We start from the raw sequence: 26,287 nt of genomic DNA on the forward strand, positions 1-26,287 counted from the left end.
TGCTAAGTATGAAAGTGGAGTGCTTGTCTCCGAGCTGGCCAGGTTGTACACAAAACCTCAATCAACCATCGCTACTATTGTGGCCAAGAAAACGGCAATCAAGGAAGCTGTTCTTGCCAAAGGTGCAACTTTGTTTTCGAAACAGAGATCGCAAGTGATAGAAGATGTTGAGAGACTGTTATTGGTGTGGATAAACGAAAAACAGATAGCAGGAGATAGCATCTCTCAAGCGATCATATGTGAAAAGGCTAGGAAGTTGCATGAGGATTTAATTAGAAAAATGCCAGCATCTAGTGATGTGAGTAAATTTAAGGCCAGCAAAGGTTGGTTTGAGAGATTTAAGAAGCGTAGTGGCATACATAGTGTGATAAGGCATGGTGAGGCTGCCAGTTCGGACCACAAAGCAGCTGAAAAATATGTGCAGGAATTCAAGGAATACATAAACAGTGAAGGACTGAAACCTGAATAAGTGTTTAATTGTGACGAAACAGGCCTGTTTTGGAAGAAATTGCCAAGCAGGACCTACATTACTCAGGAGGAAAAGGCACTCCCAGGACATAAGCCTATGAAAGACAGGCTTACTCTGTTGATGTGTGCTAATGCTAGTGGTGATTGCAAAGTGAAGCCTTTATTGGTGTATCACTCTGAAACTCCCAGAGTGTTCAGGAAAAACAATGTCCTCAAGGCTAATTTGTGTGTGCTGTGGAGGGCAAACAGTAAGGCATGGGTCACTAAGGACTTTTTCTATGACTGGTTACACCAAGCATTTTCCCCCAATGTGAAAGATTACCTAACTGAAAAGAAATTAGACCTTAAGTGCCCCCTGGTATTAGACAATGTTCCTGGTCATCCTTCAGACGTGGCATAGCAACTTTCTGCGGAAATGAGCTTCATTAAGGTCAAGTTTTTGCCTCCTAATACCACTCCTCTACTGCAGCCCATGGACCAGCAGGTCATTGCAAACTTCAAAAAACTCGGCACAAAAGCTATGTTTGAAAGGTGCTTTGTAGTGACCTCAGAAACTCAATTGACTCTAAGAGAGTTTTGGAGAGATCACTTTAGCATCCTCAATTGTGTAAACATTATAGGTAAGGCTTGGGAGGAAGTGACTAAGAGGACCTTGAACTCTGCTTGGAAGAACCTGTGGCCAGAATGTGTAGACAAAAGGGATTTTGAAGGGTTTGAGGCTAACCCTGGGAATCCTATGCCAGTTGAGGAATCCATTGTGGCATTGGGGAAGTCCTTGGGGTTGGAGGTTAGTGGGGAGGATGTGGAAGAGTTGGTGGAGGAGGACAATGACACACTAACCACTGATGAGCTGCTGGATCATCTTCAACAGCAAGAGGCCAGACCTGAGGTTATTTCCCTTATTTCTTATGGGGGGAAAAATTTAAATCGATAATTTGCCCCAATGTTGAGCCCCCTCAGAATGGATTAAAAGTTTGGGAATCCCTGTATAATTTTAAAAAAATATCATTGATGGTTAATAGAAATGTCTTTAACTTATTCGTAAAATAAGACATTTAATGTACCAGTGTTTAAATTTTTATTAAAATAACATAAAAACATTGATGTTTTAAACTATGAAAAGTTTTTTTTCCCCATGGGTTTTTGCAGTTGTACTGATAAAAACCACAAAACAATGGATTAGTTAAAATTTTTGGATGAATGACAAAGTTTCCTCACTACCAGAACAACCCAGACGTTTGAAGGCCCCATCTGGCGATGGCGCCCCCAAATGGCTGATCCCAAATTAACCCGTCCGGGGCCAAAAAACCGGCCAAAAACCCAAGTTGGCGAAAAACCACCCGAACGGGGTCCCTGTATAGGGCAAAAACAAATTAACTACTAATCCAAAATTTTAATTACTTTTCAAAATCAGTATGAAAAAATCACTAATACGAACTTGGGTCATAAAAGATTTTTTTTTGTAAATTAAATTTAATCGAAAACCCCAAAATTTTATATAAAAATTTCAATTTGGTTGGAGAATTTCTTGGGTTTGGGCTTTGTTTAAGGATAGGGGTAGGGGAAGGGTTTGCTTTTATGGGGGTGGGATGGGGGATATTGGGCTTGACATCAAAAGGGGGGGGATCAATCCTCTTTTCTGCCCGTGATGGGCAATGAAGTAGGGGTAATGATTAGTTGAAATAAGGAAATTAGCATTTTGGAAAAAGGGGGGGACCCCTTGTCATTTTTTGAGGGGTTTAAAAAAATGGTTATCAAACAATTGGTATTAATTTTTGGACAAACCTAAAGGGTAATAATCCCTTCATTTTATAATACCCTTTTAAAAAACATGTGGGGGAAAGGGGCACTTATCCGGGGCGGTGTTTTTTTGTCTCAGCTGAGGTGTTGTTAGGACTTTAAACAGGTTAGTTAGGGGTATGGGTTTAAAAAGGAAAAAAATAATAGTATGGATATCACCTCCACCCGACACAACCTCCGCAAAAGACCCGACACGCCCACTCACTTGAATGTTTTGATCCAAATTTCGGGGAAAAAAAATTTTTTGTTGTCAGTGTTTCTCCAAACCACAAATTTAAATGCAGTACTAACAACAAAAAGTAAGAAAAAAATGAAATCCCAGAATAAAACAATAAATAAAATCATTAAAAAAAGGGATATTGATTTTCATTGGAGGTTTTGACTTTTTAAATTTTGATTGCCGGTTTGGGTGGAAACAAGCGGTGGTAGTCACATACCTTATTAACGATTTAAAGTCTTCAAGGGGGCTCCGGCGTGGGGAAGAGGCCTTTGGGCTGAGGAATTAGACCTGTGTCTTCTTCCCCAGCCAAAATTCCCCAATCTCCCTCCCCTTCCCATCCTCCCCCCCTCCCCCTTTTTTCCTTTCCCCTCCTCCCCCCCACCCCCCCTTTGCCCTTCCCCTTTTTGGCCTTTGGGGTTTTCCACGGCGCGGTTCCCGTGGGGAAAGCGAGGTCCATCCCCTTCTTGAGTTCTTGGGTGGCGTGGTTGCCTGGAAACTGGGTCGCCGGGGGTGTCGATCCCCTCGGTATCCCCGGGGCTTTGGGGGTCTTTGGGGGGGGTATCTCTGGGGCACCTTTTATTCGGGGTGGGGAAGGGGGTATGTTTTTGGGGGGTATCCGGGCCCCCCCTTTTTCCACCGATGCTCGGCAGATTTAGGTTTTTCCGGTTTTTGTTTTCTAGCATGATGGGGGAGGGGTTTCGGTTCAGCCCCATCTCGCTTCATTGGTGCTGAGTCCCTTCGGGGGGATTTCTGTTTCATTCCCCCAGGAACTGTCCCCCCCATCTGGTAAGTCTATTCCCACATTTCCCGCTCTCCTCGTTAACCCCCTTCATCCCAAAGGGTTCGTTTTTCCTTGGTGCTTTTCTTCCCCCTGGGCCTTACGAAACGTTCCATCCTAATCCGTGGGGGTGCCCATTGCCGGGACTATAGCCTCATGATCCCCCAAATCCTTTTTAAATGGTCCTGATATTAGTAGACATTCTTTTTGTTCGCCCCCCTGTTTACTCTCCCTTCTTTTTTCCTTTCATTCGCTCTTGTCGTTCTTCCCTCCATTTCTATGACATGGCATCTCCTTTTCCCTACCCCGGGGAAAGTTCAGCTTTAAGTCTTTTTTCTCCTCCCTTGCTGGCCCCCAACTGTCTGGGTGTTTGCTTCCTTGACCATTTATCTTTTTTGCCATTCCCGGCCGGGTCAAGTTTTCGGGGCTAGGATTCACAGGGACAGCCGTACAAGGGGCAACATCTTAAAATTTTTTCTCTGTTGTATGCCATCCTTACAGCATTTATCCGTATTGCATCTTCCTGTGTCATCTTTTTGGGGTTGTCTCAGCCCCCTTAGTGCTTTGGGCTATACAATTTTAAATCACCCCTTAGTCCCCGCCCCCAATTTTGGCTCGCCCGCATCTTTAAAGCATAAAGATATTTTTTTTGTTGGGCCCCTGGGTCATGTTGACGAAAGGGGAAATGCCCCTGAAAAGGGAATTACAAGTAGGGGGTTTTGCTGATAAAAAATAGCCATGATTCATTCGAGGATCCAAAGAACTTCTGGAGGTTTTGGGAAAAATTAAGTTTTGGTTGAAAATGGAAGGGTTTTTAATAGGGAAAAATTAAAAATACTAGTCTGGTAATGAAAAAAACCCTCTTAGCTATAAAACTGGGTGAGAAAAGGCTTGACATACAGAATGAAAAGACGGGGTCTGGTAAACAGAAATCTAAAGAAACGCAGTGCCTAAGTGTGCACAAAAAGGGCTAAATTTTGGTTTATCTAAAAAAGTATAAAACAGAAACAAAGTTTTTTCACCTTACATCACAAGTAGGGTTTAGATTAGGGCCCATTTTTTGGCCCCTTCTACAGGATGGATATAGATTCATTGGAGAACATACAAAAAGAATGTAAAATGATTTACTGTAAAAAGGAATCCCCTTAAAGATAACAAAAGCCTTGAATCCTACCTCGGGAGCTTATAGTTTGTGGTTTAGGCTTCGTTTATAATGATCCCTTCGGAGGGGGAAAATGAGGGAGTATCTCGGGATAAAAGGGTATGGCATAAACAAGATATATTAAAAGTACTGAAAGGGGGCGAGCCGGTAAAAACTAGAAATAATATTGTTGGGAAAAATTTGTTTAAAAAAAATGGTTTTCTGGTTTTAACAGGTTTTAGTGTGGAACAATCTTCTGAGTAGGGTGATCAAGGTAGGGCCCTTGGGGAATTTAAAAAAAGTTTGGGCTGATATATGAATGAGAGGTTGGGTTTTATTTGTCGGGGTGGAGTAATCGGGATCTTTAGGTAGGGGGCATTTTTATAAGGACCTGTTTGGCCAGTGGTTTTTAGTGTTCCTCCCAAAAACAATTGCAATCCTTCTCCCCCGACCCTACAATTTGGGTCATCCATGAAATTTAAAAAAATTTAAAGTAAAAAAAGGCCCCGGTTTTTGGAAAAATTTTCCCTTGGGTATAATTTTGAAAAAAGGAAATTGGGAAAAATTTATAATGGAGTTCATCAGTGGTCCCCGATAATCGAGGCCCCTATAGTCGAATTTTTTAAAATTACGTTTTTTTTCAAAACTTGCTGCAAATTGTTCGCCCGGGGAAACTCCCCAACCCCAGCCACCTCACCCCATTCCCCCAGGGGCCTTTTTTATCAGTGGTGTGATGATCACATTCCGATCATTGTAGATTCCATTGTTTTGTGTTTTTCCCAAAAAGTCACCATTGCTCCAAAAAAAGTTTCGTGCCAGCCCTTTGGTAAAAAATGGAGAAACACCATTTAAGAAAAAAATTTTTGGAAAATCAAAAAGGGGGGTGGTAGTGGGGAAAAGTTGTGATATGGTGAGGTTTGGGTGATGGTGGTAGAGGTTGGTAGTGATGGTGGTGGGGGGAGTGATGGTGGGGGGGTGTGGAGGTGGTGAGGGTTTGGAGTGATGGTGGAAGAGACGGTGTGGTGTGATGGTGGGAGGGGGGAGTGATGGTGGTAGAGGGTGGGTGATGGTGGGAGGGGGAGTGATGGTGGTGGGGTTGGGGTGATGGTGGTAGAGGGGTTTTTGGTGGTGGAGAGGTTTGGAGGATGGTGGTGGGGGGGGAGGGTGGGGGGGGGGAGTATGGGGGGGGGTGATTTGGGGAGGGAGGTTTGGAGGGGGGGTGTGGTGAGGGTGGATGGGGGTTTAGTGATGGGGGAGAGGTGAGGATGGTGGTGGGGGTGGTTGGGGTGGAGTGATGGGAGGTGGTAGTGATGGGGGGGGGTGGAGGATGGTGGTAGAGGGGGGTGATTTGGGAAGGGGGATTGTGATATGGTGAGGGGGGAGCAAAGGTGGTGGGGTGCAGCGATGGTGGTGGGGTGCTAGCGATGGTGGGAGGGGCAAACAGGGGTAGAGGGGGCTGCAGTGGGGGATGGTGGTAAGGGGGAGTGATGGTGGTGGGGTGCTAGGGTTGTGATAGTTTTGCGGTGGTAGTGATGGTGGTAGAGGGGGCCTTTTCGGTGATTCAGCGATTCTAAAACCCCCTCCAATGTTGATGGGTTTGGGCCCCCAAAAAACACGCCCCCTCGGCTTTTTCTTCACCACCATTAGGGGTTGACTTACTCTCAGGGGCCCCTTATACGGGGTCCTCCATCACAAACCCGGGATCATTGGGACCTGTAATTGTGGATTACTGATTTTTGCGGATTACAGAGTGGTTGGGTTAGAATACAAAAAAAATTAAAACCAAACCCGACTTCAGGTTCTTAACTTGGAAAAATCGAACATTTCCGCTATTTTTTGAGCTAAATTTTAAATTCTTTTCATCAGAAAGCCCCCAAAATCATGTCTATTTCTGTAACCCCCTTTGGCCCCCAAAACGATATTAATCCTTTCCCTAAAGGCCCCATTGTTATGCGAAGTGTCGTTATGGAATGAATTTTCCCCATGAAATAATGGAAAAAAAATTAATCAATCAAAACCCCCCAAAGTTAAAAAAAAATTTTTACCACATGAAATTTTTTAAATTACACAAAACTAAAAAAGACTGCACAGTTACATGCCCTTTCCCTTTTTAAAAATCTGGTGATGATTGATGGGATGGGAGGGGGGGAGAAGTCTTAGTTTTTAGGGGAATCCCCATTAAACAAGTTTAAACCTTTTTGAATTGCCCCCCTTTTTCTTTTAATCCACTTAAAGGGCCAGCCAGGTCACTGGACTTCTTTTGCTTTCCAAAATGTTTTCCCTGAGGCCTGTACCCGTTCCTTTATGACTTTCCTAAAGTGGTTCACAACATTGTCAGTGTAATAGTCACCAGCCGGCTTGCAATAGCTGTGTTAGGGTGGTTTTCATCAAAAAGGGTTTTCACTTTAAACATTCCCCCATTTCAGCAATCTTTTTAGTAGGCAGCTTTTAAATTTCCCCTCTCCCCCCCCTCCGGCAGTTTCCTCAGGTCTGGCCTCATACCGTGAAGATGATCCGGGGCTCATCAGTGGTTGGGTTTTTCATTGTCCTCCTCCACCAACTCTTCCACATCTCCCCCCCGCCCCCCCGGGACTTTTCCCAATGCCCAATAAATTCCTCAACGTTTTGGTTCCCGGGTTTGGGCCCCAAACCCCCTTTAAAATCCCCTTTTGGGCTACAATTTTTGGCCCAATTTCTTCCCAAACGAGTTAGGTCCCCCCCAAATCCCTCCCCCCCAAATCTTCCTATAAGGTTTACACAATTAGAATATTAAATGCCCCTCCAAAAATCTCTTAGAGTCGGTTTTTAGTTTTTTGAGGGCACTACAAAAACCCTTTTTAAAAAAAAGAGGGTTTTTTGCAGTTTTTTTTAAATTTTCAATCCTGCTGGTCCCTTTGGGGTGCAGGGAGGAGTGGGGTTTTTGGGGGGCAAAAAATTTACCTTAAAAGAACTCCATTCCCCCCTAAAATCGGGTCTGCCCATCTGTAGGGGTGAAGGGGCATTGTCTAACACCAGGAGGCACTTAAGGACTAATTTCTTTTCAGTTAGGTAATTTTTCACATTGGGGGCAAATGCTTGGTGTAACCAGTCATTGAAAAAGTCCCTAGTGACCCATGCCTTACTGTTTGCCCTCCACAGCACACACAAATTAGCCTTGAGGATATTCTTTTGCCTGAACGCTCTGGGAGTTTCTGAGTGATACACTAATAAAGGCTTCACTTTGCAATCACCACTAGCATTGGAACACATCAACAGAGTAAGGCTGTCTTTCATAGGCTTATGTCCTGGGAGTGCCTTTTCCTCCTGAGTAATGTAGGTCCTGCTTGGCATTTTCTTCCAAAACAGGCTTGTTTCATCACAATTAAACACTTGTTCAGGTTTCAGTCCTTCACTGTCTATGTACTCCTTGAATTCCTGCACGTATTTTTCAGCTGCTTTGTGGTCCGAACTGGCAGCCTCACCATGCCTTATCACACTATGTATGCCACTATGCTTCTTAAATCTCTCAAACCAACCTTTACTGGCCTTAAATTCACTCATATCATCACTAGTTGCAGGCATTTTTTTAATTAAATCCTGATGCAACTTCCTAGCCTTTTCACTTATGATCACTTGAGAGATGCTATCTCCTGCTATCTGTTTTTCATTTATCCACACCAATAAGAGTCTCTCAACATCTTCCATCACTTGCGATCTCTGTTTCGAAAACACAGTTGAACCTTTGGCAAGAACAGCTTCCTTGATTGCCGTTTTCTTGGACACAATAGTAGCGATGGTTGATTGGGGTTTACTGTACAACCTGGCCAGCTCGGAGACATGCACTCCACTTTCATACTTAGCAATGATCTCTTTCTTCATCTCTATAGTAATTCTCACCCTTATTCCTGTAGGGTTGGCACTAGAAGCTTTCTTGGGGCCCATCGTCACTTATTTTGCAGATAAAATCGCCAAAAACACTAATAATGCGAAATGTTCCGATTGTATGCTTGGATGTTACTGTGGAGGCTGGCTGGTAAACGATGTCACCGGCGGAACATGTGAGGCTGTCTCAGGCCGCACATTAGACGCGTCTCGGACGAATAGCATTGAGCGGGTTTTTTAGCGGTATGCGAGGCAAAATCTTAGCGATAAAATGTATCGGTATGCGGATTTAACGTTATGTGATGCCAACGGTATGTGGGGGTCCACTGTATATCTTCCATTCTATCAAATGGGTCCAAAAAAATGACAATACAACCATAAAAAGCATACGAAAATATACTGCAAAGAGGCGGCTAATGACTGAGAAGTTAACTCCCTTATTTATCATCCGTCTTTTTTATTTTTGTTGTACGTTAAGAAGCATCTTTCAATCATACATTGCCCAAGTTTCAATGAGATAGCTCAACAAACAACCGAGAAAAAAAAATATTCACCAAAAATCATATATGGCAAGCCCAAGCCAGGTACTGGAAATAAGTCACTTTGTCTGACTTTTCTGGGTTATCCCAGGTTCTCTATACATACACTGCTATGTATGATAATCTATGTAACTGTATTTGTGTATACCTGAATAAACTTACTTACTTCTAGTCTGTCAACTGAGTACAAGAAACCGCCCATTCACTTATTTCATCTACCCAATAAAGTGGTCAGAAATTGGCAATTTGACTGATTTCACACAAATTTCAACAGATGCCAATTTCAAAATAGGATCCAGAATAAACAATGCAGACATTCCTGGCACTAAAATAACATTTTCTCTGTTCATTAGTCACGGCTACAGGCCCCTCTTATATTACTCTTGGAATTTTTATTCACAAAAAAATAGGAGATTTTCTGTTATGCAGACTGCTGCATTATTGTAATAATTGTATAAATGTCAAGCCATTCTTGTCTCCATATTGGACTGGCAGGCGGACAGGTATTGGACGGTGACGTCATTTGTTTACTCTTGAGCTTCTCTAAAGAATAGAACATTTTCGCTACTGTGAGCGCAATTTCAAGGTACTTTTCGTCATGAAAGCAATCAGAATCATATCTATTTCTGTAATGTATCTTTCATTCTATCAAATGAGACCAAAAAAATGAGAATATAACCATAACAACCATACAAAAATATACTGGTAAGTGGCTACTAATGGCTGAGAAGTGAACTCCGCTATTTATGGTCTGATTTCTTTCATTTTTGGTGTACGTGAAGAAGTATCTTTCCATCATACATTGCCCAAGTTTGAATAAGATAACCCAACAAACAACTAAGAAAATAATATATAATAATAATAATAATATCTTTATTTACTACACAAGGTATACAGGCCTAGCTGACATCAGTGACATACTACTGTATAGAAAGCCACTTGTTATGCAGGGTATTTCAAGAAAATTAGGTCAGTGCCCTAGGATAACACTCACACTAGTTGGCTAACACCCAGGTACCCATTTACTGATGGGTAAACATAGACAACAGGTGTAAAGAGACACGCCTAATGTTTCTACCCTGGCTGGGAATCGAATATTTACCAAAAATCATATATGGCTAACCCAAGCCAGGTACTAGAATTAAGCCATGTTGACTTTTTTGGGTTATCCTAGGTTCTCTACACACATGCTGCTGTGTGTGATAATCTATATAGAGAAAATAACTTTTTTGTTTCAGGTTTATGGTGCAGTACGAGTGTATATTACAGCCCTATGCTACACTCCGTTTTCTCTAATATAAGCCCTAAGACAGGGATAGGAGAATGGTATTTGTATACCATATCTTCTTCATGCCTCCATCGAACTGCTCGGTGTTATGCCAAATATTTTTCATTCTGGAGTATTTAACATGTTTTATGTTACAGTAAGGTCCCGCTTTACTGCGTTTCGCCTTACGGCGTTCCACTAATATGGCGATGTCAAATTATGACCAAAATTTGCTATACGGCAAGCGGTCTTTTAAATACGGCGCCCCCACCCAGTTTGTTTACATTTTCCGGACCACATCTATTATGTCAGGAAACTTTCCAGAATTTCAAGTGTTTTAAAGTTACTGCATATTTTATATGTACTCTGATAATTATACTTATGTGTACCTGTACCTAAATATACTTACACACTGTGCTGGTGTGCAGGTACACATTAAAATAGCCAAGTCTCTCTCTACTCATGACGCCAATACTATGTAATAATAATCACTCTTGGGCACACTAAATGTCTTATTTTACATTAATATAGGCATTTTCATTAATCCATCTATGATATTTTCCTCAAAATTATACAGTGGACCCCCGCATACCGATTTTAATCCGTGCAAGAGGGGTCATTGGTATGCGAAATAATCGGTATGCGAATGAATTTTCCCCATAAGAAATAATGGAAATCAAATTAATCCGTGCAAGACACCCAAAAGTATGAAAAAAAAAATTTTTTACCACATGAAATGTTAATTTTAATACACACAAACTGAAAAAGGCATGCACACTTACATGACACTTACTTTTATTGAAGATCTGGTGATGATTGATGGGATGGGAGGAGGGGAGAGAGAGTGTGTGTTTAGAAGGGGAATCCCCTTCCATTAAGACTTGAGGTGTCGAGTCCTTTTCTGGGGTTACTTCCCTTCTTCTTTTAATGCCACTAGGACCAGCTTCAGAGTCACTGGACTTCTTTCGCACAACATATCTGTCCATAGTGGCCTGTACCTCTCGTTCCTTTATGACTTCCCTAAAGTGTTTAACAACATTGTCAGTGTACAGGTTGCCAACACGGCATGCAATAGCTGTGTGAGAGTGATTTTCATCAAAAAAGGTTTGCACTTCAAGCCACTTTGCACACATTTCCTTAATCTTTGTAGTAGGCAACTTCTTCAATTTCTCTCTCCCCTCCTCTGAACCAGTTTCCTCAGGTCTGGCCTCTTGCTGTTGAAGTTGATCTATCAGCTCATCAGTGGTTAGTTCTTCATTGTCCTCCTCCACCAACTCTTCCACATCCTCCCCACTAACCTCCAACCCCAAGGACTTTCCCAATGCCACAATGGATTCCTCAACTGGCATAATCCTCTCAGGGTTAGCCTCAAACCCTTCAAAATCCCTTTTGTCTACACATTCTGGCCACAGTTTCTTCCAAGCAGAGTTCAAGGTCTTCTTAGTCACTCCCTCCCAAGCCTTACCTATAAGGTTTACACAATTGAGGATATTAAAGTGCTCTCTCCAAAACTCTCTTAGAGTCAGTTGAGTTTCTGAGGTCACTACAAAGCACCTTTCAAACAGAGCTTTTGTGTACAGTTTTTTGAAGTTTGCAATAGCCTGCTGGTCCATGGGCTGCAGGAGAGGAGTGGTATTAGGAGGCAAAAACTTGATGTTAATGAATTTCATGTCCCCATAAAGTCGCTCTGCCACGTCTGTAGGATGACCAGGGGCATTGTCTAACACCAGGAGGCACTTAAGTTCTAATTTCTTTTCAGTTAGGTAATCTTTCACATTGGGGGCAAATGCATGGTGTAACCAGTCATAGAAAAAGTCCCTAGTGACCCATGCCTTACTGTTTGCCCTCCACAGCACACACAAATTCTCCTTGAGGACATTCTTTTGCCTGAACGCTCTGGGAGTTTCTGAGTGATACACTAATAAAGGCTTAACTTTGCAATCACCAGTAGCATTGGAACACATAAACAAAGTAAGCCTGTCTTTCATAGGCTTATGTCCTGGGAGTGCCTTTTCCTCCTGAGTAATGTAGGTCCTGCTTGGCATTTTCTTCCAAAACAGGCCTGTTTCATCACAATTAAACACTTGTTCAGGTTTCAGTCCTTCAGCCTCTATGTACTCCTTGAATTCCTGCACATATTTTTCAGCCGCTTTGTGGTCCGAAATGGCAGCCTCACCATGCCTTATCACACTATGTATGCCACTACGCTTCTTAAATCTCTCAAACCAACCTTTGCTGGCCTTAAATTCACTCACATCATCACTAGTTGCAGGCATTGTTTTAATTAAATCCTCATGCAACTTCCTAGCCTTTTTGCTTATGATCGCTTGAGAGACGCTATCTCCTGCTAGCTGTTTTTCATTTATCCACACCAATAAGAGTCTCTCAACATCTTCCATCACTTGCGATCTTTGTTTCGAAAACACATTTAAACCTTTGGCAAGAACAGCTTCCTTGATTGCCTTTCTGGTGCCCACAATAGTAGTGATGGTTGATTGGGGTTTCTTGTACAACCTGGCTAGGTCGGCGATACGCACTCCACTTTCATACTTATCAGTGATCTCTTTCTTCATCTCTATTGGAATTCTCACCCTTATTGCTGTAGGGTTGGCACTAGAAGCTTTCTTGGGGCCCATGGTCACTTATTTTCCAGAAAAAGCACCGAAAACACTGTAATAATACGAAATATTCCGATTGTGTGCTTGGATGTTACTGCGGAGGCTGGCTGGTAAACAATGCCACCGGCGGCACATGTGAGGCTGGCTGAGGGCGCACATTGGACACGTCTCGGACGAACATCGGTGAGCGGGTTTTTAAGCGGTATGCGAGGCAAAATTTTTGCGATTAAAGCAAGCGGTATGCGGATTAATCATTACGTGATGCCAACGGTATGCGGGGGTCCACTGTATATGAAACCCATTACATAGCATATAAACATAATACATGTACATACACTCAGAATAAAAATTGATGTAAATATGAGATTTGTTTACAAAGCAGCTGTGTAGGCAGTGTCGGAAGAATTACGTTTTCTCTAGTCAAACACTGGGGGGTAACTGTAGAAAAATATTCTTTTCGTATGCCTTTACTCTATGTATAGCAATTCATGACCCTTGTGGGTTTATTGCTTTTTATATTATTATTTTTTTTATTATCACACTGGCCGATTTCCACCAAGGCAGGATGGCCCAAAAAAGAAAAACTTTCACCATCATTCACTCCATCACTGTCTTGCCAGAAGGGTGCTTTACACTACAGTTTTTAAACTGCAACATTAACACCCCTCCTTCAGAGTGCAGGCACTGTACTTCCCATCTCCAGGACTCAAGTCCGGCCTGCCGGTTTCCCTGAACCCCTTCATAAATGTTACTTTGCTCACACTCCAACAGCACGTCAAGTATTAAAAACCATTTGTCTCCATTCACTCCTATCAAACACGCTCACGCATGCCTGCTGGAAGTCCAAGCCTCTCGCACACTAATTACTACTACTAATAATATTATTATTATTGTTATTATTATTATTATTATTATTATTATTATTATTATTATTATTATCTTCATTCACTCTAAAAATGGTGTGTTGCTGTTTGTTTATTCTGAACTAACTTGTACAACTTGTACACAATGTAAGAGTATTTGTATTGTGAGGTAATTATTATTAAAATAAAAAAATATTGAAGTAAATGTTTTACAAACTCTTACAAATGGATGTGAATGAACTAAAAGTAGACACATATTAATACGCATTTATTTCGCCTGACCAAATGATCGTCCACTACCTGTTCAGTTTGTGTTCTTACATTGTCTCAACTCTGTATCTCGTTCTCTCTCTCGTTTACTCTTTCGTTAACTAGTTGGCTCTCATTGACGATGGCATCTAAGGTTAGCTGTAATAAAGAGAGAAGTTGTAAGCCTCTTGCTTTAAGTGCCAAGTTAGAGGATGATGATGTGCCATTCTGATTTTATTCAATAAACACCCTGCCACTCACCTCTCATACATTAATATTAATATTTTAAGGTAAGTAATAAGTGTACTCTGTGTGTATCTTACCTTTTATTGTGCTTTTAATGCCTATTTCTATTGCTAACTTAATATAAGTTAGTGTAAACTTGTTGTCTGGCATTTATTGCATATTTTATATGCTCTGATAATAATACTTGTTGAGCCGGGTGGAGGGACAACATTGTTTTCTCTGTTCAGCCATCAGAGAAAACGTGTATGAATCTGCGTTTGGCCCAGCCACTCCCCCAATCCGCTTTTGTTTACAATTTTCGGCATGAATTATTCATTACTTCTACCTTCGTTTATGATGGCATCTAAAGGTAGTTGTTAGAAATGATTAAATTCAGTGAAGAAGGCATGTCGATGTTAATAATATGGCTCTGGGCCACAGTGTAGGTAGCCGGTAGGTGTAACCCAGGCTACACCTACCGGCTATACCTTCTGGTGCTGTATAGCCCTTGTGGCTTAGCGCTTCTTTTTTATTATAATAATAATACACCTACCGGCTACACCTACCGGCTACCTACACTGACTTTATACAAATAAATACTACTCAACTCTCTTCCTATATTAAGACTGCACATATTTTAAGGTAAATAATGAGTGTACTGTATGTGCATTTTACCTGTCTGGGATGTTTTAAATATCGTATATTAAGTATGAGACGGGGAGCCAGTGCTACCTATACCTGGGCTACCTGCACCTGACTTCCTATAAATAAGTACTACTCACCTCTCTCCCTACATTAAGATTACAAATACTTTAAGATAAGTAATGAATTTACTGTGACTGTATTTTACTTTGTGTGTTTTTAATGCCTAGTTCTATTACTAACTTAAAATAATTTAGTGTAAACTTGTTGTCTGACATTTATATGCATTTATAAATGGAAAAAAATGGAGTTTTGCCTTCCGGCGATGTCTGCTTTCCGGCGACAGCCTGGAACCTAACCCACCGTATAAGTGGGGCCCTACTGTATTTATATTGTTTCTTATGTCATATTAGATCAATTGTGATAGGCAAATAAGCTGTAGTGTTGATATTAGTGTAATAATAAAGCATATTCTCCTGCTTCATGAGACTGAGCTCATGGCAACTGACAGTGGCTTCAAAGCCACCTTATCTTTAATGGATAATGTACTGTGTAGGTGCTTTACATAATGAGAAGCATTTCTTTAATTCATTGGAACCATGGCTAGGGCTAAAAGCAAGCAGGTTAAAACAATAAATGGAGAAAAAGAAATTGGAATGACTTGTGCAGCAAGTAACGCCAACAAACAGTACCAGAAGGTTGGTGTGGCGACCCTGGAAATTTGAAATTATTTATTTTTATTATCACACTGGCCGATTCCCACCAAGGCAGGGTGGCCCGAAAAAGAAAAACTTTCACCATCATTCACTCCATTACTGTCTTGCCAGAAGGGTGCTTTACACTACAGTTTTTAAACTGCAACATTAGCACCCCTCCTTCAGAGTGCAGGCACTGTACTTCCCATCTCCAGGACTCAAGTCCGGCCTGCCGGTTTCCCTGAACCCCTTCATAAATGTTACTTTGCTCACACTCCAACAGCACGTCAAGTATTAAAAACCATTTGTCTCCATTCACTCCTATCAAACACGCTCACGCATGCCTGCTGAAAGTCCAAGCCCCTCGCACACAAAACCTCCTTTACCCCCTCCCTCCAACCTTTCCTAGGCCGACCCCTACCCTGCCTTCCTTCCACTACAGACTGATACACTCTTGAAGTTATTCTGTTTCGCTCCATTCTCTCCACATGTCCGAACAACCTCAACAACCCTTCCTCAGCCCTCTGGACAACAGTTTTGGTAATCCCGCACCTCCTCCTAACTTCCAAACTACGAATTCTCTGCATTATATTCACACCACACATTGCTCTCAGACATGACATCTCCACTGCCTCCAGCCTTCTCCTCGCTGCAACATTCATCACCCATGCTTCACACCCAAGGACAAAGTTCTTTGTCTCCACAGACTCCTAAGTGCACCACTCGCCCTTTTCCCCTCATCAATTCTATGATTCACCTCATCTTTCATAGACCCATCCGCTGACACGTCCACTCCCAAATATCTGAATACATTCACCTCCTCCATACTCTCTCCCTCCAATCTGATATCCAATCTTTCATCACCTAATCTTTTTGTTATCCTCATAACCTTACTCTTTCCTGTATTCACTTTCAATTTTCTTTCTTTTGCACACCCTACCAAATTCATCCACCAATCTCTGCAACTTCTCTTCAGAATCTCCCAAGAGCACAGTGTCATCAGCAAAGAGCAACTGTGACAACTCCTACTTTATGTGTGATTCTTTATCTTTTAACTCCACGCCTCTTGCCAAGACCCTCGCATTTACTTCTCTTACAACCCCATCTATAAATATATTAAACAACCACGGTGACATCACACATCCTTGTCTAAGGCCTACTTTTACTGGGAAATAATTTCCCTCTTTCCTACATACTCTAACTTGAGCCTCACTATCCTTGTAAAAACTCTTCACTGCTTCCAGTAACCTACCTCCTACACCATATACCTTCAACATCTGCCACATTGCCCCCCTATCCACCCTGTCATACGCCTTTTCCAAATCCATAAATGCCACAAAGACCTCTTTAGCCTTATCTAAATACTGTTCACTTATATGTTTCACTGTAAACACCTGGTCCACACACCCCCTACCTTTCCTAAAGCCTCCTTGTTCATCTGCTATCCTATTCTCCATCTTACTCTTAATTCTTTCAATAATAACTCTACCATACACTTTGCCAGGTATACTCAACAGACTTATCCCCCTATAATTTTTGCACTCTTTTATCCCCTTTGCCTTTATACAAAGGCACTATGCATGCTCTCTGCCAATCCCTAGGTACCTTACCCTCTTCCATACATTTATTAAATAATTGCACCAACCACTCCAAAACTATATCCCCACCTGCTTTTAACATTTCTATCTTTATCCCATCAATCCCGGCTGCCTTACCCCCTTTCATTTTACCTACTGCCTCACAAACTTCCCCCACACTCACAACTGGCTCTTCCTCACTCCTACAAGATGTTGTTCCTCCTTGCCTTATACACGAAATCACAGCTTCCCTATCTTCATCAACATTTAACAATTCCTCAAAATATTCCCTCCATCTTCCCTATACCTCTAACTCTCCATTTAATAACTCTCCTCTCATATTTTTAACTGACAAATCCATTTGTTCTCTAGGCTTTCTTAACTTGTTAATCTCACTCCAAAACTTTTTCTTATTTTCAACAAAATTCGTTGATAACATCTCGCCCACTCTCTCATTTGCTCTCTTTTTACATTGCTTCACCACTCTCTTAACCTCTCTCTTTTTCTCCATATACTCTTCCGTCCTTGCATCACTTCTACTTTGTAAAAACTTCTCATATGCTAACTTTTTCTCCCTTACTACTCTCTTCACATCATCATTCCACCAATCGCTCCTCTTCTCTCCCGCACCCACTTTCCTGTAACCACAAAGTTGAAATTATGCTAGCCAAAATTAGTGCCGAATAACTGATTGCCGGATTTGTGATGGCGGACCTGTACACCCAACAACACAACACCTCTCGTGACATACATAATGACTTATTTTATTCATTCTAGAGTATATTCCATGTTTCTATGTTATTAATATTGTTTATTATGTCATATTAGTTGAATTGTGAAAGGTAAATAAGCCATAGAGTTGATATTACAGTGGAACCTCAAAAATCGAACTGCTCCCAACACCTCCAATTATGTAAATGTATTTTTGTAAGTGCTTTTATAAGTGCATTTTTGAGGGTCTGAAATGGACTAATCTAATTTACATTATTCCTGATGGGAATAAATTCATTCGGTAAAGGCACTCGAACAGCCTTCTGGACTGAAGAAAGTTCGATATTTGAGGTTCCACTGTAGTGTCATATTCTCCAACAATAAACTCGCCTCCCCTCTCTCTGCCATACACCAACAAAAGTCTTCAATAAAAGTAAGTGTGATGTTCAATGTTCATTTGTACATTTTTTTTTATTTTATTATCACACTGGCCGATTCCCACCAAGGCAGGGTGGCCCGAAAAAGAAAAACTCTCACCATCATTCACTCCATCACTGTCTTGCCAGAAGGGTGCTTTACACTACAGTTTTTAAACTGCAACATTAACACCCCTCCTTCAGAGTGCAGGCACTGTACTTCCCATCTCCAGGACTCAAGTCCGGCCTGCCGGTTTCCCTGAACCCCTTCATAAATGTTACTTTGCTCACACTCCAACAGCACGTCAAGTATTAAAAACCATTTGTCTCCATTCACTCCTATCAAACACGCTCACGCATGCCTGCTGGAAGTCCAAGCCCCTCGCACACAAAACCTCCTTTACCCCCTCCCTCCAACCTTTCCTAGGCCGACCCCTACCCCGCGTTCCTTCCACTACAGACTGATACACTCTTGAAGTTATTCTGTTTCGCTCCATTCTCTCCACATGTCCGAACCACCTCAACAACCCTTCCTCAGCCCTCTGGACAACAGTTTTGGTAATCCCACATTTTATTAGTGCTTTATATTTATTTGGCATTCTTTTTCTGCATGTAAATCTATATTAAGCTAGGGAAGTGACCTAGAGGGGGATTCCCCTTCCAAACAATAATCTCTCTTCCCTCTCTCCTCCTCCCTATCTTCCATTCATCAACAACAGCCTTCAATAAAGGTAACTGTCATGTTGAATGTTCATTCTTTTGTGCATGTAAATCTATCTTTAAGGTAAAAAAAAAATTGTTGTTGATACTTCTGGGTGTCTGGAACGAATTAATTGAATTTACGTTATTTCTTGTGGGGAAAATGGATTCGAAAATTGTCAATTTCGATAATAGTCACACTTCCAGGAACAGATTAACTGTGAAAAATGAGGGACCACTGTATATCTAAATCATAGATAATTAAGTGAAAATTGTCTAAATATATTTATCCTTGTTGTATTCATGGTTTGGTGTGGGAGAGCTAGTGAATTTCTTGAAAGACCAGGTGCTTACAAATATAATTTTATTTTTTTGTTTACTATTTTCAGGTTCCATGTTAGAAACCTCCCAGAAGCTTCTAACTAAGGGATTCCATCCAGCCACAATTTCGGACTCTCTCTTACACTTTTCCAGCAAGGCTGTTGAAGTGTTGGAATCTATGGCTATTCCTGTGGATCTAACTGATAATGCTTCACTTCTAAAGAGTGCAAACACATCCCTTAATTCAAAGGTAAACTAAACCTTCCACCAGTTTGGCCAACTTGGATTTGTTAATTCAGTCTTCATTATACTGAGCAAATATTTACAATTTTGGTTAGAACAGGCATATTATTTACTTAATAAAGGCATAGAAAAATACCAGTAATATGACTGGACCAAGACTGAGTCATGGGAGTTAGTTTGTCCATATCTAGGTTAACAGGTTTAAATAGTGTAGTAGGTTGGACTACTCAGATAGGTATTAGCCTACTGTTAAGTGTGACCAGAAGCCTCTTAATTGACCCTTTGGCTGTCGCAACCCCCAAATCCTAAAGTCTCTCTCTGTCGCAAAATTTAAAAAAAAAAAAAATTCTTATGAAATGATAGATAATCTTTTCCTGATATTAAATTAATGACTCCAAAAGTATGAAATTTGATGGAAAACTTACTGAATTATGCTCTCGCAAAGTTAAGAGTTCTCAACAGTGTTTACGCATCGGCAATTTCGCCCACTTTGAGCCCCCTTTTCGGCCAATTCCATTTTTTCAGTCAACCAAACTCATAGCTATTTCTTTAGAACTCCATTTGTTCTATCGATTGAGTACAAGAAACAGCCCATTTACTGATTTCAAATACCCAATAAAGTGGTCAGAAATTTGCAATTTGGCCAATTTCATGCAAATTAAAAAGATGCCAATTTCAAAATAGGGTCCAGAATGAGCAATGCAGACATTCCTGGCACTAAAATAACATTTTCTCTGTTCATCAGTCATGCCTCCAGGCCCCTTTTATATTACCTTGCTTTCTATTTTGAATTTTTATTCACACAAAAAAATAGAAGATTTACTGTTATGCAGACTACTGCATTATTGTAATAATTGTATAAATAACATCAACCCATTCATGACTGCGTATTAGAATGGCTAATTGAACACTTGTTGGACATTTGCTCACTCTTGAACATCGGCAAAAATCAAACATTTCTGCTGCTTTGAGCTCAATTTCTAGGTCCTTTTCATCGTGGAACCAATCAAAATCATCTCTATTTCTGTAATATGTTTTCCATTCTATCAAATGAGACCAAGAAAACAGGAATACAAATATAAATACTATATGAAAATACATCTCAGTCTGTTTTAATCCAAAAACACATGCTGGAGTTTTTTTTTTTTATACTGCACACACACCGACCACACACATCCATTCTCTCACATGTGGGCATACCAGCGTTCTTCCGCTTGATTTGAAGCTGCTAGAATTTTGGAGTATAAATTTCTCAAAAAAAAAAAAAACTGGCTCGTAAGACGTATGTATACGACTGAAACAGTCAGAGGGTTAAAAGGTGTTGCACTGATTTTGTTTTTGTCCAGTGAACCTGCAAGATGATGGGTAAATCTAATTACATTCAGTAAATGAATTCATTTTGCTGTGTATTCTTATTGCTGTAATAGTATTTACAAATTCAGGTCTGGTCTGGTCTGCAACTGGGTTACAGGGATGGTGATCCCTGGAACCATTAGGAGATATGTAATATACAAAAAATAGAAAAATATGCAATTTATTCTTAAGGTATTTACATGTGATTTTTATATTTCTCTGTAAAGAAACCAAACCATACCACGGGCGGGGTTAGAACCTGTTTAGACTGATCGTGGATTCTAACCCCGCCCGTGGTGTGGTTTGTTTGCAATCCTTTCATTACGACTCTGTAAAGAACTTGGCTTAGTGCAGTATTTTGGGCAGACTTTAATGTACTGGTTAAAATATTACAGCATTAATCTATTTGTGGTCTGTTATTTTTTAATTTACCTTCTTAAAATTTGTAAGATACTTTTATATTTTCCTTTATGTACAGTGCTGAACAAAAATTTTTCATGTTCTGAAAATGTTACTTTAATAACAGGTTGTGCATGAACACTCGGGGATGCTAGCTCCGATGGCAGTAGATGCTGTCCTCAAAATAGTTAACCCAAGCCAAGACACTAATGTAGACCTTAAAGACATTCGTATCATCAAAAAGCTGGGCGAGACTGTCGAGGACTCTCAGTTGGTTGATGGAATTGTATTCACACAGAAGACTCAAGGCTATGGTGGACCAAATAAGGTGGAAAAAGTCAAGATTGGCTTAATACAATTTTGCATATCTCCACCTAAAACAGATGTAAGTTGGACTATCTTGTTAAAAAAAAAAATTGGTTATTTCCAAGATTTTGATAAATATATTTCTGAATTTTTAGAATTTTAATTTGTGGACTTTGTGTGTGTTTTTAAACTTGATACACACAACTTTGACCATGACTAAAGTCCTTGGTCGAGGGTCCACTGTACTTGCAACATCTGCCACATTGCTCCTCTATCCACTCTATCATATGCCTTTTCTAAATCCATAAATGCAATAAAAACTTCCCTACCTTTATCTAAATACTGTTCACATATATGCTTCAATGTAAACACTTGATCTACACATCCCCTACCCACTCTGAAGCCTCCCTGCTCATCTGCAATCCTACATTCTGTCTTAACTCTAATTCTTTCAATGATAACCCTACCGTATACTTTTCCTGGTATACTCAGTAAACTTATTCCTCTGTAATTTTTACAATCTCTTTTGTCCCCATTCCCTTTATATAAAGGGATTATACATGCTCTCCGCCAATCCCTAGGTACCTTCCCCTCTTTCATACATTTATTAAACAAAAGTACCAACCACTCCAACACTATATCCCCCCCTGCTTTTAACATTTCTGTCATGATCCCATCAGTTCCAGCTGCTTTACCCCCTTTCATTCTACGTAATGCCTCACGTACCTCCACCACACTAACATTCTGCTCTTCTTCACTCCTAAAAGATGGTATACCTCCCTGGCCAGTGCATGAAATTACTGCCTCCCTTTCTTCCTCAACATTTAAAAGTTCCTCAAAATATTCTCGCCATCTACCTAATACCTCCCTCTCCCCATCTACTAACTCCCCTACTCTGTTTTTAACTGACAAATCCATACTTTCCCTAGGCTTTCTTAACTTGTTTAACTCACTCCAAAATTTTTTCTTATTTTCATTAAAATTTCTTGACAGTGCCTCTCCCACTCTATCATCTGCTCTCCTTTTGCACTCTCTCACCACTCTCTTCACCTTTCTTTTACTCTCCATATACTCTGCTCTTCTTATAACACTTCTGCTTTGTAAAAACCTCTCATAAGCTACCTTTTTCTCTTTTATCACACCCTTTACTCCACCACTGATATGTATGGCTTCTCTCAGTGACCATTATAAACCCATCAACAACACTTCCATCACTTATCCTCAAATACATTGACATATTTTATTCATTCTAGAGTATTTATCATGTTTCTATGTTATTAATATTGTTTATTATGTCACATTAGATGAATTGTGATAGATAAATAAGCCGTAGAGTTGATAATAGCGTCATATTGAAGTACTATTCTGTCATGCCTCCTGACAACAGGAATGGATTAATTGGATATCCATTATTTCTTATGGGGAAAATTAAATCGGATAATGATAAAATTGGTTAAGGACAAGCTCTCAGGAACAGATTAATATCGTTAACTGAGGGTCCAGTGCGTTTGGTTTTATAAGCCTGGAAATGGGAGGTACAATGCCTTCACTTTGAAGGAGGGGTTTGGGATATTGGCAGTTTGGAGGGATATCTAAGCTGTCATATCTGAGCATCTCTGCAAAGACTGGGATTATGTATGAGTGATGGTGTAAGTGTTGAATGAGGATGAAAGCTTTTTTTTTTTTCTTTCTTTTTGAGTCATGCTGCCTTGGTGGGAAACGGCTTGGAGATTTACGACTCGCTCTCAGCGAGTTCAGTTCCTACCCGTAGCTTGCTTTTTTAGTAATTATGCATGAGTGAGGTGAAAGTGTTGAATGATGAAAGTATTTTTGTTTTGGGGATTTTTTCTTTTTGGGCTGCCCTACATAGGCGGGAGATGGCCGACTTGTTAAAAAAAAAAAATACACAGCCTTGACCATAACTAAATAATTGGTTATATTTGGTTATACATACCTAGGATATGAATGGATTTAACGCAGAAAACGGGAGTTATTAGACTGGGAGTTGTAGGTATTGAGAAAGTGGAGGGAATATTTTGAAGAACTGTTAAATGGTGGAGTGGAAGGCAGTGATTTCATGCATTGACTAGGGAAGTATAACATCTTTTAGGAGTGAGAAAGAGTCAGATGTGAGAGTGGTGGAAGTGCATCATACACTGGGTAAAAATGAAAGTGGGTAAAGTAGCTGAAATTGAAGTGAAAAAAGACGAGAATGTTAAAAGCAGATAATGAAATGCTTTTGTTCAATAAATGTGTGGAAAAGGGTAATGTACTGAAGGATTGACAGAGGGCATGCATAGCTCTTATTACGTATATAAAGAAAAAGGGGATAAAAAACTGTCAGAATTAGAGGGCAAAAAAAAGCTTGAATGTATTAGGTAAACAGTGTGGTAGTTATTATTGAAAGAAATAAAGGTAAGACGGAGAGCAGGATTGCAGATGAACAAGGTGTTTTTAGGAAGGGCAGGGGATGTGTAGTCCAAAGTGTTTACATTGAGGCAAATAAATGAACAATATTTAGAGATGTACTGGCCAGGCTGCAGTAGCGACTTCCAGAATTCTTTTACAGTAGTAGGTTGGTAGACAGCAACTACCCAGGGAGGTACTACTGTCCTGCCAAGTGAGTGTAAAATGAAAACCTGTCATTGTTTGACACGATGGTAGGATTGTTGGTGTCTTTTTTTCTCTAGTAAAAATGCAAGATTTCAGGTATGTCTTGGTACTTCTACTTACACTTAGGTCACACTACACATTCATATACATGTTTATGTATACAGTAGGGCCCCACTTATATGGCAGGTTAGGTTCCAGGCTACCGCCGTAAAGCGGGCCGTAAAGCGGAAATCGGCGTAAAGTGGAACACACTTGTTTTCCACTTATAAATGCATACAAATGCTAGATAACAAGTTTACACTAACATATATTAAGTTAGCAATAGAACTAGGCATCAAAAAACAATAAAAAAGTACAATACACACATAGTGCACTCATTACTTACCTTAAAATATTTATAATCTTAATCTAGGGTGAGACAAGTAGTATTTATTGTAAGAAATCAAGTGTGGTATGTATGGTAGTCAGCCGGGCTACCATATCAGGCCACATAATATTCTATTACATTTAAGCATCCCAGAGCGATAAAATGCATATACAGTTTACTCATTGCTTACCTTAAAATATTCGTAGTCTTAATCTAGGGTGAGATGAGTAGTATTTATTGTAAAAAATCAAGTGTGGTATGTATGGTAGCCAGCCTGGCTACCATACCAAACCATTCCACCCACACATATATTCTATGATATTTAAGCATCTCAGAGCGATAAAATGTATATACAGTTCACTCATTACTTGCCTTAAAATATTTGTAGTCTTAATGTAGGGTCAGGAGTAAGTAAATGAGATAAAACGAATAAATGAGAATGATTACATGAGAGAGGACAGGCGCAGAGTTATGTAAACAAACCAGGCGAAGGTAAGTTTTGTAAACAAACAAAGTGTACACGTCTGTTTTGTGTACAAGTTGTCTCTACATTGATACGGTAGAATAAATAAAGAACACTCCCATTCTCATGTAACATCATTTTGAAAAGAAATGATGCTCTGAGTGAAGGCAATGGAAATAAGTCACTCTGACTTTTTTTGGGTTATCCTGGGTTCTCTACACATATGCTGTTATGTATGATAATCTATGTAACTGTATTTGTGTATACCTGAATAAACTTACGTACAAAAGGAATAATTTTCTACAGTTACCCCCAGTAACACATTTTCTCTTATGTTAGATTAGAGAAAATGTTATTCTTGTCGTCACTTGTACAAGTTATCTGGCTACCACATATCATATTTATGTTTATTTATTCTATTGTGCAGTGTATTTATCATCTTTATATGTTATGTATCATGTTTATTATATAATTTTGAAAAAAAATATCATGGATGGATTAATGAAAATGTGTATATTAACGTAGTATACGACATTTAATGAGACTCGGTGATTATTATTTTTTTATTATTATTATTATCACACTGGTCGATTCCCACCAAGGCAGGGTGGCCCGAAAAAGAAATTTTCACCATCATTCACTCCATCACTGTCTTGCCAGAAGGGTGCTTTACACTACAGTTTTTAAACTGCAACATTAACACCCCTCCTTCAGAGTGCAGGCACTGTACTTCCCATCTCCAGGACTCAAGTCCGGCCTGCTGGTTTCCCTGAACCCCTTCATAAATGTTACTTTGCTCACACTCCAACAGCACGTCAAGTATTAAAAACCATTTGTCTCCATTCACTCCTATCAAACACGCTCACGCATGCCTGCTGGAAGTCCAAGCCCCTCGCACACAAAACCTCCTTTACCCCCTCCCTCCAACCTTTCCTAGGCTGACCCCTTCCCCGCCTTCCTTCCACTACAGACTGATACACTCTTGAAGTCACTCTGTTTCCCTCCATTCTCTCTACATGTCCGAACCACCTCAACAACCCTTCCTCAGCCCTCTGGACAACAGTTTTGGTAATCCCGCACCTCCTCCTAACTTCCAAACTACGAATTCTCTGCATTATATTCACACCACACATTGCTCTCAGACATGACATCTCCACTGCCTCCAGCCTTCTCCTCGCTGCAACATTCATCACCCATGCTTCACACCCATATAAGAGCGTTGGTAAAACTATACTTTCATACATTCCCCTCTTTGCCTCCAAGGACAAAGTTCTTTGTCTCCACAGACTCCTAAGTGCACCACTCACCCTTTTCCTCTCATCAATTCTATGATTCCCCTCATCTTTCATAGACCCATCTGCTGACACGTCCACTCCCAAATATCTGAATACATTCACCTCCTCCATACTCTCTCCCTCCATTCTGATATCCAATCTTTCATCACCTAATCTTT

General features: G+C 40.4%; 1 protein-coding gene across 1 annotated transcript in view; it reads left to right on the forward strand.

Annotated features, from left to right (window-relative positions):
• The window catches only part of CCT4 (chaperonin containing TCP1 subunit 4), a 96,932-nt gene that overhangs the window by 16,963 nt on the left and 53,682 nt on the right, over window positions 1–26,287 (forward strand). Inside the window, exons 3-4 of the mRNA XM_070088171.1 lie at window positions 19,159–19,340; window positions 21,213–21,470. Of these exons, the coding sequence (XP_069944272.1) occupies window positions 19,159–19,340; window positions 21,213–21,470 (440 nt within the window). The remainder of the gene's footprint in view (window positions 1–19,158; window positions 19,341–21,212; window positions 21,471–26,287) is intronic.

The sequence above is a fragment of the Cherax quadricarinatus genome, chromosome 24, assembly GCF_038502225.1.
Source record: "Cherax quadricarinatus isolate ZL_2023a chromosome 24, ASM3850222v1, whole genome shotgun sequence".
Taxonomy (NCBI): Eukaryota; Metazoa; Arthropoda; class Malacostraca; order Decapoda; family Parastacidae; genus Cherax; species Cherax quadricarinatus.